General features: G+C 41.3%; 1 protein-coding gene across 1 annotated transcript in view; it reads left to right on the forward strand.

Annotated features, from left to right (window-relative positions):
• The window catches only part of LOC128666320 (embryonic protein UVS.2-like), a 101,031-nt gene extending 92,956 nt beyond the window's left edge, over positions 1-8,075 (forward strand). The window contains exons 12-13 of the mRNA XM_053720840.1: positions 76-224; positions 8,019-8,075. Coding sequence (XP_053576815.1) covers positions 76-224; positions 8,019-8,075 — 206 coding nt within the window. The remainder of the gene's footprint in view (positions 1-75; positions 225-8,018) is intronic.
• The last annotated feature ends 10,941 nt before the right edge of the window (positions 8,076-19,016 follow it).

The raw sequence follows: 19,016 nt of genomic DNA on the forward strand, positions 1-19,016 counted from the left end.
GAAAGATACCCCATGACCGAATTTCCATTATCTTTTCTGACTAAAAATTGTTATACAATTATAATATTGTTCTAGTACATCGAGATGAGCATGAATGGGCTTTCAGAATCTTATCTGGACTTTCTACTAAACTTAACCCATTCATTGATACTACATCTTTACGCAGCCTAATGGACTCCATAGAGTCACCTGTACATGTAATCCTGTATCTCATGATTTTTGATGTACGTATTTTGCTTGTTTATTTTCTGTTTATTCTTCAATAAAGCTTTGAAAATCAAAAAAAAAAAAAAACATATTGCAAGGACCTGGTGATTAAAGGATGTGCTTTGATTCTGTGCAACGCCAAGTTCACATGCGTAAATTAACACTTCAGTGAAGGACTCCGTGCTGCACAGGATCAAAGCGCACTGTTTAACTACCAGATCCTGCTAATCCTGCTATCTCCTTCCTTGCTAACCCGTGTCACTAACTGTCTCTCTCATATCTCATCTTGGATGTCCTCTCACTACCTCAAGCTAAATTTCTCCAAAACTGAGCTCCTTATTTTCCCCCCTTCTTCAAAAATTTCCACCCCCCATGTCTAACTGTTGACATCTCCATCATTACCCCAACCTCACATGCCCGATGTCTTGGGGTCACACTTGACTCAGATCTTTCTTTCACACCTCACATTCAGTCAGTGGCTAAAGCCTGCCGCTTCCACCTTAAAAACATCGCTAAAATTAGACATTTCTTTACACAAGACACAACAAAGATTTTAATCCACTCTCTCATCCTTTCCCGCCTCCACTACTGCAACTCTATCCTCTCTGGTCTCTCTAGCTACCGCCTAGCTCCTTTACAATCCATAATGAATGCCTCTGCCAGGCTCATCTTCCTTGCATGTTGCTCTTCATCTGCCGCACCTCTCTGCCAATCCTTTCACTGCCTTCCTCTTGCCTCCAGGATTAAACACAAAATTCTCTGTTTTTGCTGTTTTGCACCCAGGGCTGTGCATGTTACAGGATCATGGGATTTGTACACGGCCTGAGAGTGCTGTCCCCTTCCGTGTTTGTATATGTCTGGGGAGATTACATAAGCCTGTGCACCCTTCATTTTTCCCCCCAGTTTGTTTGATGGTGAGTCTGCATTGTTGGCTGTTTAGGGACCCAGGTTTTTGGAAGAGACCTTGACGTGGTACCCAGGCTTTTCCCATTTGGCCAGATGCGGTAACTAACTCTTCCATTGTTGCTTTTTATCTTAGTTGAGAGCTTGTAAGTGAGTGCTGGACTTTCTCTGTGTGCTATATTAACTTATATATTTGTTTTGTAATTTTCCCATTTGGGCCGTGCACCCAGACCTGTCTGGGCTTAACTGCCTGTGGCTCTGTGGACGGTGCAGCTTCCTGAGAGTGCTGTTTTGCACCCAGGGCTGTGCATGTTACAGGGTCATGGGATGTGTACCTGGTCTGGCCTGAGAGTACTGTCCCCTTCCGTGTTTTGTATATGTCTGGGGAGATTACACAAGCCTGTGCACCCTTCATTTTTTTTCCCCCAGTTTGTTTGATTGTGAGTCTGCATTGTGTGGCTGTTTAGGGACCCAGGTTTTTGAAAGATACTTTGATGTGGTACCTGGGCTTGTCCCATTTGACCAGATGCGGTAACTAACTCTTCCATTGTTGCTTTTTTTCTTAGTTGAGAGCTTGTAAGTGAGTGCTGGACTTTCTCTGTGTGCTATATTAACACATATATATATATATATATATATATATATATATATATATATATATATATATATATATATATATATATATATATATATATATATATGTGTGTGTGTTCTTCCCTATGTGTGTATGCCTTTGTGTCTATGTGTGTGTCTTTATGTATGTGTAGTGTGTATATATATATATATATATATATATATATATATATATACATATCTTTGTGTGTCTATGTGTGTGCTTTCCTATGTGTGTATGCCTTTGTGTCTATGTGTGTTTCTTTATGTATGTGTAGTGTGTGTGTGTGTGTGTATATATATATATATATATATATATATACTGTATATATACATATCTTTCTCCAACATAGGTGTGTCCGGTCCACGGCGTCATCCTTACTTGTGGGGATATTCTCCTCCCCAACAGGAAATGGCAAAGAGCCCAGCAAAGCTGGCCATATAGTCCCTCCTAGGCTCCGCCTACCCCAGTCATTCTCTTTGCCGTTGCACAGGCAACATCTCCACGGAGATGGCTTAGAGTTTTTTGGTGTTTAAATGTAGTTTTTGTTCTTCAATCAAGAGTTTGTTATTTTAAAATAGTGCTGGTATGTACTATTTACTCTGGAACAGAAAAGAGATGAAGATTTCTGTTTGTAAGAGGAAAATGATTTTAGCAACCGTTACTAAAATCGATGGCTGTTTCCACACAGGACTGTTGAGATGAAGTAACTTCAGTTGGGGGAAACAGTGGGCAGACTTTGCTGCTTGAGGTATGACACATTTCTAACAAGACTTGGTAATGCTGGAAGCTGTCATTTTCCCTATGGGAACCGGTAAGCCATTTTCTTAGTTTAAGTAAAAGAATAAAGGGCTTCATTAGGGCTTAAAAAACTGGTAGACATTTTTCTGGGCTAAAACGATTACTTTACTAAGTATATTTGGCAGATTATTACTTTTAATAGTTGTTAAATCTTGGGGATTGTTTTAATAAAAACGGCAGGCACTGTATTGGACACCTTTTTCACTGGGGGCCTTTTCTAGTCATAGACAGAGCCTCATTTTCGCGCCTCTAATGCGCAGTTGTTTTTGGAAAGCATGGCATGCAGATGCATGTGTGAGGAGCTAAGAACCACTGAAAAAGCTTATAGAAGGCATCATTTGGTATCGTATTCCCCTCTGGGCTTGGTTGGGTCTCAGCAAAGCAGATACCTGGGACTGTATAGGGGTTAAATGTAAAAACGGCTCCGGTTCCGTTATTTTAAGGGTTAAAGCTTTCAAATTTGGTGTGCAATACTTTTAAGGCTTTAAGTTACTGTGGTGAAATTTTGGTGAATTTTGAACAATTCCTTCATACTTTTTCACATATTCAGTAATAAAGTGTGTTCAGTTTAAAATTTAAAGGGACAGTAACGGTTTTATTGTAAAACGTTTTTTGTGCTTTGTTGACAAGTTTAAGCCTGTTTAACATGTCTGAACCATCAGATAACGATGTTCTATATGTATGAAAGCCAATGTGTCTCCCCTTTTAAATATATGTGATATATTTGTGTCATAATGTCCAAACAAAGTAGGGATAATAATGCCATAGATATGATATTGCCCAAGATGATTCCTCTAATGAGGGGAGTAAGCATGGTACTGCATCATCCCCTTCTGTGTCTACACCAGTTTTGCCCACACAAGAGGCCCCTAGTACATCTAGTGCGCCAATACTTATTACCATACAACACTTAATGGCTGTAATGGATAATTCTATTGCATGCATTTTTTCCAAAATGCCTACTTATCAGAGAAAGCGTGATTGCTCTGTTTTAAACACTGAAGAGCAAGAGGACGCTGATGATATCTGTTCTGACATACCCTCACACCTATCTGAAGGGGCCAGGAGGGAGGTTTTGTCTGAGGGAGAAATTTCAGATTCAGGGAAAATTTCTCAACAAGCAGAACCTGATATTGTAACTTTTAAATTTAAATTAGAACATCTCCACGCACTACTTAAGGAGGTATTATCTACTCTGGATGATTGTGACAATTTGGTCATTCCAGAGAAATTAGGTAAGATGGACAAGTTCCTAGAGGTTCCGGTGCCCCCCGATGTTTTTCCTATACCCAAGCGGGTGGCGGACATAGTAAATAAGGAGTGGGAAAGGCCCGGCATACCTTTTGTCCTCCCCCTATATTTAAGAAATTATTTCCTATAGTCGACCCCAGAAAGGACTTATGGCATACAGTCCCCAAGGTCGAGGGGGCGGTTTCTACTCTAAACAAACGCACTTCTATTCCTATAGAAGATAGTTGTGCTTTCAAGATCCTATGGATTTAAGGTTAGAGGGTTTGCTTAAAAAGATGTTTGTTCAGCAAGGTTACCTTCTACAACCAATTTCATGCATTGTTCCTGTCACTACAGCTGCGTGTTTCTGGTTCGAAGAACTAGAAAAGTCGCTCAATAAAGAATCTTCGTACGAGGAGGTTTTGGACAGAGTTCAAGCTTTTAAATTGGCTAACTCTTTTATTTTAGATGCCGCTTTGCAATTAGCTAGATTAGCGGCGAATAATTCAGGGTTTGCTATCGTGGCGCGCAGAGCGCTTTTGCTTAACATCCCTTTCAAGGGTAAAACACTGTTTGGCCCTGACTTGAAAGAGATTATTATATATAAAGGATGCGTACCTACGTATTCCTATCCACAAGGAACATTTTCGGTTCCTGAGGTTCGCCTTTCTGGACAAGCATTACCAGTTTGTGGCACTTCCATTCGGATTAGCCACTGCTCCAAGGATTTTCACAAAGGTACTAGGGTCCCTTCTAGCGGTGCTAAGACCAAGGGGCATTGCAGTAGTGCCTTACTTGGACGACATCCTGATTCAAGTGTCGTCTCTGTCAAAAGCAAGGGCTCATACGGACATTGTCCTAGCTTTTCTCAGATCTCACAGGTGGAAAGTGAACATAGAAAAAAGTTCTCTGTCCCCGTCAACAAGAGTTCCCTTCTTGGGAACAATAATAGTTTCCTTAGAAATGAAGGTTTTTCTGACAGAGGCCAGAAAATCAAAACTTCTAAGCTCTTGTCAGGTACTTCATTCTGTTCTTCTTCCTTCCATAGCGCAGTGCATGGAAGTAATAGGTTTGATGGTTGCGGCAAGGGACATAGTTCCTTTTGCACGAATTCATCTAAGACCATTACACCTGTGCATGCTCAGACAGTGGAATGGGGATTATACAGACTTGTCTCCGACGATACAAGTAGATCAAATAACCAGAGATTCACTCCGTTGGTGGCTGACCCTGGACAACCTGTCACAGGGAATGAGCTTCCGCAGACCAGAGTAGGTCATTGTCACGACCGACGCCAGTCTGGTGGGCTGGGGCGCGGTCTGGGAACCCCTGAAAGCTCAGGGTCTATGGTCTCGGGAAGAATCTCTTCTCCCGATAAACATTCTGGAACTGAGAGCGATATTCAATGCTCTCAAGGCTTGGCTTTGACTAGCAAAGGCCAAATTCATAAGGTTTCAATCAGACATCATGACGACTGTTACATATATCAACCATCAGGGGGAAACAAGGAGTTCCCTGGCGATGGAGGAGCATCCGGGGGAGTGGGAACTCCATCTGGAAATCTTTGCCCAAATAACTCAATTATGGGGCATTCCAGACATGGTTCTGATGGCCTCTCGTCAGAACTTCAAGGTCCCTTGTTACGGGTCCAAATCCAGGGATCCCAAGGCGACTCTATTGGATACAATAGTAGCACCTTGGATCTTCAACCTAGCTTATGTATTCCCACCGTTTCCTCTCATTCCCAGGCTGGTAGCCAGGATCAATCTGGAGAGGGCTTCGGTGATCTTGATAGTTCCTGTGTGGCCACGCAGGACTTGGTATGCAGACCTGGTGAATGTGTCATCGGCTCCACCATGGAAGCTACCTTTGAGACAGGACCATCTTATTCAGGGTCCATTCGAACATCCGAATCTGGTTTTCCTCCAACTGACTGCTTGGAGTTTGAACGCTTGATTTTATCAAAGCGTGGGTTTTCAGATTCTGTAATAGATACTCTTACTCAGGCTAGAAAGCCTGTAACTAGAAAAATTTACCATAATATATGGAAAAAATATATCTGTTGGTGTGAATCTAAAGGATTCCCATGGAACAAGATAAAAATTCCTAAGATTCTTTCCTTTCTACAAGAAGGTTTGGAGAAAGGATTTTCTGCAAGTACAGATCTCTGCTTTATCTGTTTTACTTCACAAAAGGCTGGCAGCTGTGCCAGACGTTTAAGCGTTTGTTCAGGCTCTGGTTAGAATCAAGCCTGTTTACAGACCTTTGACTCTTCCCTGGAGTCTTAATCTAGTTCTTTCAGTTCTTCAAGGGGTTCCGTTTGAACCCTTACATTCCGTAGATATTAAGTTATTATCTTGGAAAGTTTTGTTTTAGGTTGCAATTTCTTCCGCTAGAAGAGTTTCTGAGTTATCTGCTCTGCAGTGTTCTCCGCCCTATCTGGTCCATGCAGATAAGGTGGTTTTACGTACTGAGCCTGGTTTTCTTCCGAAGGTTGTTTCCAACAAAAATATTAACCAGGAGATAGTTGTACCTTCTTTGTGTCCGAATCCAGTTTCATAGAAGGAACGTTTGTTACACAATTTGGACGTTGTCCGTGCTCTAAAATTCTATTTAGAGGCCACTGAAGATTTTAGACAAACATCTTCTTTGTTTGTTGTTTATTCTGGTTAAAGGAGAGGTAAAAAAGCAACTTCTACCTCTCTTTCCTTTTGGTTTAAAAGCATCATCAGATTGGCTTTTGAGACTGCCGGACGGCAGCCTCCTGAAAGTATCACAGCTCACTCCACTAGGGCTGTGGCTTCCACATGGGCCTTCAAGAATGAGGTTCCTGTTGACCAAATTTTTTTAAATTATATACTTTTGCTTCTTTGGAGGCTATTTTTGGGAGAAAGGTTTTGCAAGCCGTGGTGCCTTCCGTTTGGGTGACCTGATTTGCTCCCTCCCTTCATCCGTGTCCTAAAGCTTTGGTATTGGTTCCCACAAGTAAGGATGACGCCGTGGACCGGACACACCTATGTTGGAGAAAACAGAATTTATGCTTACCTGATAAATTACTTTCTCCAACGGTGTGTCCGGTCCACGGCCCGCCCTGGTTTTTTAATCAGGTCTGATGAATTATTTTCTCTAACTACAGTCACCACGTTACCATATGGTTTCTCCTATATATATTTCCTCCTGTCCGTCGGTCGAATGACTGGGGTAGGCGGAGCCTAGGAGGGACTATATGGCCAGCTTTGCTGGGCTCTTTGCCATTTCCTGTTGGGGAGGAGAATATCCCCACAAGTAAGGATGACGCCGTGGACCGGACACACCGTTGGAGAAAGTAATTTATCAGGTAAGCATAAATTCTGTTTTGTGTGTTTATGTGTATGCTTCTCTATGTGTGTATGCCTTTGTGTCTATGTGTGTATGTTTCTGTATTTGTGTCTGTGTGTCAGTATAGTCAGTGTTTTTTTTTAAATTTTTGCTTAGTATATTATGGTCAGTGTTTTTTTAATTTTATTTAGTGTAGTGTTACTTTTTTGTAAGGGGGGGCCCAAAAAAAAATCTTGCACCAGGGCCATCTGTTCATTAGGTCCTCCACTGCAGATATTTATAGGAATATCTATTTATAAATACATAGAAGATATTCTGCTATGTGCAGAACATTGAAATGTGAAATATTTACAGTTAAAGGGATTGGATAGTCAAAATTAAACTTGCATAATTCAGATAGAGCATGTCATTTTAAGACACTTTTAAATTCATTTCTATTTTCAAATGTGCTTCGTTCTCTTAGTATCCCTTGTTAAAAAATGAATACGCACATATCATACACAAGTGGGAGCTGCTGCTAATAAATATGCTTTCTTTCTACTGACACAATGAGTCCACGGATCATCTAATTACTATTGGTAATAACACTCCTGCCCAGCAGGAGGCGGCAAAGAGCACCACAGCAAAGCTGTTAAATATCACCTCCCTTCCCTCCAACCCCAGTTATTCTCTTTGCCTACGTTAGGGCAAGGAAATGGTAAAGTTAGGTGTTAGTAAAAGATTCTTCAAGCAAGATTTTATTATTTATTAAGTAGTGCAAGATTGTGCTGCTTTGTTCTAGGGTGTAGCCGTAGTCCATATCAGTCTCTTCAGTAGAGCAGTGATGGCTTTAGAGCAATGGGAACTTGTGGGACATAATGCTCACTGCACCTCCCATGTAGTTTATGCTGCCCTAACTCTGAAAGCCTGAGTAAGATTACTCAGTCTTTATCTCTTTTTTCCACAGGTCCATGTGAGGGAGAGGACCTACCTAGTGTGCTGCCTGTCAGATTATGAGGCATAAACATCTAGCGGACTTACCAGACGTGCAATCGTTTTGTCAGGCCTTGGTCAGGATCAGGCCTGTGTTTAAACCACTTACTCCTCCCTGGAGTCTTAATTTAGTTCTTAAGGTTCTTCAAGGGGCTCTGTTTAAACCTATGCATTCCTTAGATATTAAGTTGTTATCTTGGAAAGTTTTGTTTCTTGTTGCTATTTCATCTGCTCGTAGAGTGTCAGAGCTCTCGGCATTACAGTATGAGTCTCCTTACCATATTTTCTCTTGTTAAGTGTATCCAGTCCACGGATCATCCATTACTTGTGGGATATTCTCCTTCCCAACAGGAAGTTGCAAGAGGATCACCCACAGCAGAGCTGCTATATAGCTCCTCCCCTCACTGCCATATCCAGTCATTCTCTTGCAACTCTCAACTAAGATGGAGGTCGTAAGAGGACTGTGGTGTTTTATACTTAGTTTATTTCTTCAATCAAAAGTTTGTTATTTTTAAATGGTACTGGAGTGTACTGTTTATCTCAGGCAGTATTTAGAAGAAGAATCTGCCTGCGTTTTCTATGATCTTAGCAGAAGTAACTAAGATCCTTTGCTGTTCTCACATATTCTGAGGAGTCAGGTAACTTCAGAGGGGGAATAGCGTGCAGGTTTTCCTGTAATAAGGTATGTGCAGTTAAAATATTTTTCTAGGGATGGAATTTGCTAGAAAATGCTGCTGATACCGAAGTAATGTAAGTAAAGCCTTAAATGCAGTGATAGCGACTGGTATCAGGCTTATTAATAGAGATACATACTCTTATAAAAGTGTATTTTAAAACGTTTGCTGGCATGTTTAATAGTTTTTTACATATGTTTGGTGATAAAACTTATTGGGGCCTAGTTTTTTCCACATGGCTGGCTTGAATTTTGCCTAGAAACAGTTCCCTGAGGCTTCCCACTGTTGTAATATGAGTGGGAGGGGCCTATTTTGGCGTTTTTTTGCAGAAGCAAAAATTACAGACACAGACATCCAGCTTCTTCCTGCATGATCCAGGACTTCTCTGAAGGGTTCAAAAGGCTTCAAAAGTCGTATTGAGGGAGGTAAAAAGCCTCAATAGAGCTGTGGCAGTTGTTGTGACTGTTTAAAAAAACGTTTTTTGTCATTTGTTATTCCGTTTTTGGTATTAAGGGGTTAATCATCCATTTGCAAGTGGGTGCAATGCTCTGCTAACTTATTACATACACTGTAAAAATTTTGTTAGTGTAACTGCATTTTTTCACTGTTATTTCAAAATTTGGGAAAATTTGTGTTTCTTAAAGGCGCAGTAACGTTTTTTATATTACTTGTAAACTTGTTTTAAAGTGTTTTCCAAGCTTGCTAGTCTCATTGCTAGTCTGTTTAAACATATTTGACACAGAGGAACCTACTTGTTCATTATGTTTGAAAGCAATGGTGGAGCCCCATAGGAGAATGTGTACTAAATGTATTGATTTCACCTTAAACAGTAAAGATCAGTCTTTATCTATAAAAGAATTATCACCAGAGGGTTCTGTCGAGGGGGAAGTTATGCCGACTAACTCTCCCCACGTGTCAGACCCTTCGCCTCCCGCTCAGGGGACGCACGCTAATATGGCGCCAATTACATCAGGGATGCCCATAGCGATTACCTTGCAGGACATGGCTGCAATCATGAATAATACCCTGTCAGAGGTATTATCTAGATTGCCTGAATTAAGAGGCAAGCGCGATAGCTCTGGGGTTAGGAGAGATACAGAGCGCGCAAATGCTGTAAGAGCCATGTCTGATACTGCGTCACAGTATGCAGAACATGAGGACGGAGAGCTTCAGTCTGTGGGTGACATCTCTGACTCGGGGAAACCTGATTCAGAGATTTCTAATTTTAAATTTAAGCTTGAGAACCTCCGTGTATTGCTTTGGGAGGTATTAGCTGCTCTGAATGACTGTAACACAGTTGCAATTCCAGAGAAATTGTGTAGGCTGGATAGATACTATGCGGTGCCGGTGTGTACTGACGTTTTTCCTATACCTAAAAGGCCTACAGAAATTATTAGCAAGGAGTGGGATAGACCCGGTGTCCCCTTTTCCCCACCTCCTATATTTAGAAAAATGTTTCCAATAGACGACACTACACAGGACTTATGGCAGACGGTCCCTAAGGTGGAGGGAGCAGTTTCTACTTTAGCAAAGCGTACCACTATCCCGGTTGAGGACAGTTGTGCTTTTTCAGATCCAATGGATAAAAAATTGGATGGTTACCTTAAGAAAATGTTAATTCAACAAGGTTTTATTTTACAGCCCCTGCTGCGGCGGCATTCTGGTTTGAGGCCCTGGAAGAGGCCATCCAGACAGCTCCATTGAATGAAATTATTGACAAGCTTAGAACGCTTAAGCTAGCTAACTCATTTGTTTCTGATGCCATTGTTCATTTGACTAAACTAACGGCTAAGAATTCCGGATTCGCCATCCAGGCGTGTAGGGCTTAAATCCTGGTCAGCTGACGTGACTTCAAAGTCTAAAATACTCAACATTCCTTTCAAGGGGCAGACCTTATTCGGGCCTGGCTTGAAGGAAATTATTGCTGACATTACTGGAGGCAAGGGTCATACCCTTCCTCAGGACAGGGCCAAATCAAAGGCCAAACAGTCTAATTTTCGTGCCTTTCGAAATTTCAAGGCAGGAGCAGCATCAACTTCCTCCGCTTCAAAACAAGAGGGAACTGTTGCTCATTCCAGACAGGCCTGGAAACCTAACCAGTACTGGAACAAGGGCAAGCAGGCCAGAAAGCCTGCTGCTGCCCCCAAGACAGCATGAAGGAACGGCCCCCTATCCGGAAACGGATCTAGTGGGGGGCAGACTTTCTCTCTTCGCCCAGACGTGGGCAAGAGATGTTCAGGATCCCTGGGCGTTGGAGATCATATCTCAGGGATATCTTCTGGACTTCAAAGCTTCTCCTCCACAAGGGAGATTTCATCTTTCAAGGTTATCAGCAAACCAGATAAAGAAAGAGGCATTCCTAAGCTGTGTGCAAGACCTCCTAGTAATGGGAATGATCCATCCAGTTCCGAAAACGGAACAAGGACAGGGATTTTATTCAAATCTGTTTGTGGTTGCCAAGAAAGAGGGAACCTTCAGACCAATCTTGGATCTAAAGATCTTAAACAAATTCCTCAGAGTTCCATCATTCAAAATGGAAACTTTTCGGACCATCCTACCCATGATCCAAGAGGGTCAGTACATGACCACAGTGGACTTAAAGGATGCCTACCTTCACATACCGATTCACAAAGATCATCATCGGTTCCTAAGGTTTGCCTTTCTAGACAGGCATTACCAATTTATAGCTCTTCCCTTCTGGTTGGCCACTGCCCCGAGAATTTTTACAAAGGTTCTGGGCTCACTTCTGGCGGTTCTAAGACCGCGAGGCATAGCGGTGGCTCCGTATCTAGACGACATCCTGATACAGGCGTCAAGCTTTCAAATTGCCAAGTCTCATACAGAGATAGTTCTGGCATTTCTGAGGTCGCATGGGTGGAAAGTGAACGTGGAAAAGAGTTCTCTATCACCACTCACAAGAGTCTCCTTCCTAGGGACTCTTATAGATTCTGTAGAGATGAAAATTTACCTGACGGAGTCCAGGTTATCAAAACTTCTAAATGCTTGCCGTGTCCTTCATTCCATTCCACGCCCGTCAGTGGCTCAGTGCATGGAAGTAATCGGCTTAATGGTAGCGGCAATGAACATAGTGCCATTTGCACGCCTGCATCTCAGACCGCTGCAATTATGCATGCTAAGTCAGTGGAATGGGGATTACTCAGATTTGTCCCCTCTATTAAATCTGGATCAAGAGACCAGAGATTCTCTTCTCTGGTGGCTTTCTCGGGTCCATCTGTCCAAGGGTATGACCTTTCGCAGGCCAGATTGGACGATTGTAACAACAGATGCCAGTCTTCTAGGTTGGGGCGCAGTCTGGAACTCCCTGAAGGCTCAGGGATCGTGGACTCAGGAGGAGAAACTCCTCCCAATAAATATTCTGGAGTTAAGAGCAATATTCAAGGCTCTTATAGCTTGGCCTCAGTTAGCAACACTGAGGTTCATCAGATTTCAGTCAGATTTCAGTCGGACAACATCACGACTGTGGCTTACATCAACCATCAAGGGGGAACCAGGAGTTCCCTAGCGATGTTAGAAGTCTCAAAGATAATTCGCTGGGCAGAGTCTCACTCTTGCCACCTGTCAGCGATCCACATCCCAGGCGTAGAGAACTGGGAGGCGGATTTTCTAAGTCGTCAGACTTTTCATCCGGGGGAGTGTTTGCTCAACTGGTCCATCGTTGGGGCAAACCAGAACTGGATATCATGGCGTCTCGCCATAACGCCAAGCTTCCTTGTTACGGATCCAGGTCCAGGGACCCGGGAGCAACGCTGATAGATGCTCTAGCAGCTCCTTGGTTCTTCAACCTGGCCTATGTGTTTCCACCGTTTCCTCTGCTCCCTCGACTGATTGCCAAAATCAAACAGGAGAGAGCATCAGTGATTCTGATAGTGCCTGCGTGGCCACGCAGGACCTGGTATGCAGACCTAGTGGATATGTCATCTCTTCCACCATGGACTCTGCCTCTGAGGCAGGACCTTCTAATACAAGGTCCTTTCAATCATACAAATCTAATTTCTCTGAGACTGACTGCATGGAGATTGAACGCTTGATTCTATCAAGGCGTGGCTTCTCCTAGTCAGTCATTGATACCTTAATACAGGCTCGGAAGCCTGTCACCAGGAAAATCTACCATAAGATATGGCGTAAATATCTTTATTTTGGTGAATCCAAGAGTTACTCATGGAGTAAGGTTAGGATTCCTAGGATATTGTCCTTTCTCCAAGAGGGTTTGGACAAAGGCTTATCAGCTAGTTCTTTAAAAGGACAGATCTCTGCTCTGTCTATTCTTTTGCACAAGCGTCTGGCAGAAGTTCCAGACGTCCAGGCATTTTGTCAGGCTTTGGTTAGGATTAAGCCTGTGTTTAAAACTGTTGCTCCCCCGTGGAGCTTAAACTTGGTTCTTAAAGTTCTTCAGGGAGTTCCGTTTGAACCCCTTCATTCCATTGATATTAAACTTTTATCTTGGAAAGTTCTGTTTTTGATGGCTATTTCCTCGGCTCGATGAGTATCTGAGTTATCTGCCTTACATTGTGATTCTCCTTATCTGATTTTTCATTCAGACAAGGTAGTTTCTGCATACCAAACCTGGGTTTTTACCTAAGGTGGTTTCTAACAGGAATATCAATCAAGAGATTGTTGTTCCATCATTGTGTCCTAATCCTTCTTCAAAGAAGGAACGTCTTTTGCATAATCTGGAAGTAGTCCGTGCCTTGAAGTTTTACTTACAGGCTACTAAAGATTTTCGTCAAACATCTGCCCTGTTTGTCGTTTACTCTGGACAGAGGAGAGGTCAAAAAGCTTCGGCAACCTCTCTCTCCTTTTGGCTTCGGAGCATAATACGCTTAGCCTATGAGACTGCTGGACAGCAGCCCCCTGAAAGGATTACAGCTCATTCTACTAGAGCTGTGGCTTCCACCTGGGCCTTTAAAAATGAGGCCTCTGTTGAACAGATTTGCAAGGCTGCGACTTGGTCTTCGCTTCACACCTTTTAAAATTTTTACAAATTTGACACTTTTGCTTCTTCGGAGGCTGTTTTTGGGAGAAAGGTTCTACAGGCAGTGGTTCCTTCCGTTTAAGTTCCTGCCTTGTCCCTCCCATCATCCGTGTACTTTAGCTTTGGTATTGGTATCCCACAAGTAATGGATGATCCGTGGACTGGATACACTTAACAAGAGAAAACATAATTTATGCTTACCTGATAAATTTATTTCTCTTGTAGTGTATCCAGTCCACGGCCCGCCCTGTCCTTTTAAGGCAGGTCTAAATTTTAATTAAACTACAGTTACCACTGCACCCTATGGTTTCTCCTTTCTCGTCTTGTTTCGGTCGAATGACTGGATATGGCAGTGAGGGGAGGAGCTATATAGCAGCTCTGCTGTGGGTGATCCTCTTGCAACTTCCTGTTGGGAAGGAGAATATCCCACAAGTAATGGATGATCCGTGGACTGGATACACTACAAGAGAAATAAATTTATCAGGTAAGCATAAATTATGTTTTTCATTCGGATAAGGTAGTTTTACGTACCGAAATTAGGGTTTCTCCCTAAAGTAGTTTCTGACTGGAACATTAATCAGGAGATTGTTGTTCCTTCCTTGTGTCCTAATCCTTCTTCTCAGAAGGAACAGCTTCTACACAATCTGGACGTGGTACGTGCTCTAAAATTCTATTTACAGGCGACTAAGGATTTTCGTCAGTCTTCTGCTCTGTTTGTGGTATTCTCTGGAAAACGTAAGGGACAGAAAGCTACGGCTACTTCTCTTTCTTTGTGGTTGAAGAGTATTATTCGATTTGCTTATGAAACTACTGGACAGCAGCCTCCTGTGAGAGTTACGGCTCATTCTACGAGGGCTGTTTCCTCTTCCTGGGCATTCAAAAATAAAGCTTCTGTGGAACAGATTTGCAAGGCTGCAACTTGGTCCTCTCTTCACACTTTTTCAAAATTCTACAAGTTTGACACTTTTGTCTCGGCTGAGGCCGCTTTTAGGAGAAAGGTTCTTCAAGCAGTGGTGCCTTCCATTTAGGTTCCCTGTCTTGTCCCTCCCTTATCATCTGTGTACTCTAGCTTGGGTATTGATTCCCAATAGTAATTAGATGATCCGTGGACTCATCGTGTCATTAGAAAGAAAACAAAATTTATGCTTACCTGATAAATTTCTTTCTTTCTTGACACGATGAGTCCACGGCCCGCCCTATTCTTTTGACAGATTGTTGGTATGTTATAAACGTCAGACACCTCTGCACCTTGTTGCTTTCTTTCTCTCCTTTACTTTCGTCGAATGACTGGGGTTGGAGGGAAGGGAGGTGATATTTAACAGCTTTGCTGTGGTGCTCTTTGCCGCTTCCTGCTGGGCATGAGTGATATTCCCAATAGTAATTAGATGATCCGTGGACTCATCGTGTCAAGAAATAAATACATTTATCAGGTAAGCATTAATTTTTGTTTTTTCATGTTTTCATCTATGTAACTGCAAAGGGCTCAAATGTACATACATATATATATATATATACAGTCCAAAATGAAAGGCACTCACCAGGTCTTGAAGTGTAAAAAAAAGTTTCTTTAATAAACTTTTTCTACACTTCAAGACCCGGTGAGTGCCTTTCATTTTGGACTGTGTATATTTACTTTAAGGTGCACCCCCGGCAGAAGCATTACAATTGAATTACTGAGAGTGCTGTACCACCTATAACAGTCTTTATAGCATGGCCTAGTACTCACGGTAAGCTTTGAACCACCGGGGTGCACATCAAAGAGATCCTGCATAATTCACAGATCCATCATATCGCAAAAAGGAAGGCACTCGCCGGGTTTAATAAGGATAAAGTTTTATTCCTTATGAAGTAACGTTTCAGAGTTTTACCTCCGTTTTCAAACTGACAACTGTTTGTCAGTTTCAAAACGGAGGTAAAACTCCGAAACGTTACTTCATAAGGAATAAAACGTTATCCTTATTAAACCCGGCGAGTGCCTTCCTTTTTGCAATATATATATATATATATATATATATATATATATATATATATATATATATATATATATATATATATATATATATATATATATACACACATACATTTACATGTTTAGACATTTATACTTATTTATCTCAGTGTTAAAGCCCTTTGCCTGCTCTGAGGGCACGATAACCCGACGCGTGTTAACTTCAATTGTGCTCAAGCGATCACATTTACTTGTAATACAAGTGAAAAAAACCAAAGTGTACAAACAGCCGTGATAAACACCTTTTCGCTCACGCATAGCTGTTAACGTGCCACTCGTAATCTGGCCCTAAGTGTGTTGGGAGCTGTCTTAATGTCCGAAAATATTATCCTTTTTTTTCTCGAAATTCAGAAAATGGTGACGAAAATGTTATTTAGTTTTGAACCTAAATGTGCAATGCATAAGTGTCTAGGTTTCAAGCCATCAGAATTATCATGTGAAAACAGATTATTTTTTTTATTTTTTTAATACTTTAAAGGGACAGTAAAGTCAAAATTATTTTTTTGTGATTCAGATAGAGCATGCAATTTTTTTTAATTTTTTTTTTTAACAATTTTTTATTGAAGTTTCAATAAGAACTAACAAACATGTTTCACCCAAAAAGCAAAATTACATCATACTGACATACAATGCTAAGTTTGTTTTACTCCTATCCGCATGTATTGCCTCTGAGTATCTTAGCCATCACAGGTATGTCACAATTCAAATCCCACACTTCACAGTTCAGTCTAAAGCTGATAGTTAGGTTGATGTGCACACTTAGCAAACTCTAAATTCAACCGCCCAGGGTCTCACTCACATTCACCAGCGCTGGGGAACTCGGTCCTGGGGGAGTCAAATCACCGCTTGCTGCAGGAATCCGGCCATGCCGCTTGCTCCCCTCCTCGAGTTTCTCGCTGTCTGTGGTCCGGTAGTTTGCGTGTGCCTGTCTGGAGCGTGTGACGTCACCTTCCTGTTGACGCTCCGTTCTCTGTGGTGGCCCCGGATGTACAGGTTTGAGGGTGTACAGGTTTGAGGGCAGTATCGGCGACTCCTTGCTGGTTGGCAATAGTATGAAGAGAAGGAATCAGGAGTCCCGGTAACTTGTAAATAAATCCAAAAGCTTTATTGATTAAAACAAAAAGCAACAGCTCTTGTGTTACAGAGTCTTTTTCAAAGCTGCAGCTCAGGGTAGTGGTCACAGCTGCTGACGCATTTCGGCCTTGTCCGCCGTAGTCATAGCATGTTTAGTGACCACTGCTCTGAGTTTAAAAAGACAAAGATTGCCTCCCATTGGGTAAAACAAAACACACCCTTTTAAAGCCGCAAAACATTGACATGCATTAAATAGAAAACAAAAGCATTTTGCATATACACTATTCTGACTACTTCTGATATATGTTACTAAGGAATATAATAGAAATAATTAAAGTAAATTAGGTTACTGAAAGAGGTTAGGGAGATTATGTCAAGAAGAAAACTACTAAACGGTCATGGCTCTCCTTAGTTAGTTTTATTTTATATTGTATATATACTTATGGACTGTCTTTGACCGATATTCAAGTTGCTAACGTATATGGATTGCTATTTAGTCTGTTATCAAAAGACAGGCTGGTATATTTTTCACCTTTAAATATCTTGATTTAATGTATTATTTTGTTATTTATTTAATTCCATTGTTGGAAACTTACTATTGGTTACTTTTTGGATATTGCATAAAGGTTGTTACCTGTTTTTATTAGTGTTAATGAGATGTGTATTGAGAATGATTTGGTATATGAGCGGGTATGTCATAATATAATATAACCATATTTCTAAAGCGATGACACTTAATTTGAAAACGACACTTATTGTGAGTACATTTTGAAACTCAAGATAAATATGTATATAACACACTAACCTATATTTAGCTGAGTGACTTTGATCTAAGGTTGTATCAAATATAGAGTTTTGTTTCCTTACTTTTATTGTGGATCTGTATTATTAATTGATCTTGTGCAAACTCACAGTGTGAATGTCTTGCCACAGTATAAGTGTCTTTTCACTAATTATTAATTTATTTATTATATTGATTTATTTATTTGTTGAAGTATCAAAGTTAATTCTTAGTGATGAATTTGAGTCCTTAGGGTTAGTGAGAAACCCCATTGAGGGTATGTACAATTGAGCAAAACCCCAACAGTGTTGATAGTGGATGTTTGTCAATGTTAACATCAATATCAAAACTAAAGTGAATGTTGGTGTCAATGTTGACAATTGTGACACTGCTGTCACTAACAGTCACACTATTTGACTCTAATTTAGTTTAATTTTCAACGATTTTATTTCCAAAAGTTGATCAAATCAAATTCGCTATTGAGTCCTGATGGCCATCTTGTGTCTAATTTCAGAATCCAATAGACCTCTTCTCTTGCCAAAAGGGTCAACCTATCACCACCCCTGTTTGGGGGTAGGATGTGTTTTGCAATGGTCCAATTAAGAGTTTTTGGACTTTTATCATGCATTTGGCAGAAGTGTGTTATGAGTGGTGTCGTGAGTGTGCCTTGTTTTATGTTATTGACGTGTTCCCGTATTCTTGATCTGACCTCCCGTGTGGTCATACCTACATATTGTAGGTTACATTCGGAGCACGTCAAAACATAAACCACATAAGTGGCTCTGCAGTTGTAACATCTGTCATGTGCAAATTGTTCACCTGTTTTTGCACTGCTGAACTCACTACCGGGAAAAAGATGCTTGCAGGCTATGCAATCATAGTAATGGCATCTAAAGACTCCCCTTGTAGTTAACCATGTGTTTTGTTCTCTGATGTTGGTATTGCGGAGTTGTGTGGGAGCTATTTTATTACCTATAGTAGTGCCCCTTTTAAATGCAAACCGACAGCCCTTTTTTATTGTGTCAACAAGGCCCTCATCCGCCAATAGTAGTGGGAGATGTTTGGAAACAATGTCACAAACTTCCCCAAATTGGTCACTGTATTTTGTTAAAAAAGTGACTTTTTGGATCTTCCCTTTTTGTTTAGTTCTATTGTCCTGTGTTAACATAGTTGCCCTATCTCTTTTGCTCACCTCCTTCTTTATGGCTGTGACCATAGGTTTGGGATATTCTCGAGAAACTAATCTGTCTACCAGTTCATTGGCTTGAGTTTCATAGGTAGATCTAGTAGAACAATTGCTGAAGGTCCTAACGAACTGACCCTTCGCTATTGCTTTGAAGATCCGATTTGGATGATTGCTTTTAGCGTGCAAGATAGTGTTCTTTGCTGAGGGTTTTCTAAAAACACTAGTTTTTATACTGCCTTTCCCTTTATCTGGTGCC

This window comes from Bombina bombina, chromosome 1 (assembly GCF_027579735.1).
Source record: "Bombina bombina isolate aBomBom1 chromosome 1, aBomBom1.pri, whole genome shotgun sequence".
NCBI lineage: Eukaryota > Metazoa > Chordata > Amphibia > Anura > Bombinatoridae > Bombina > Bombina bombina.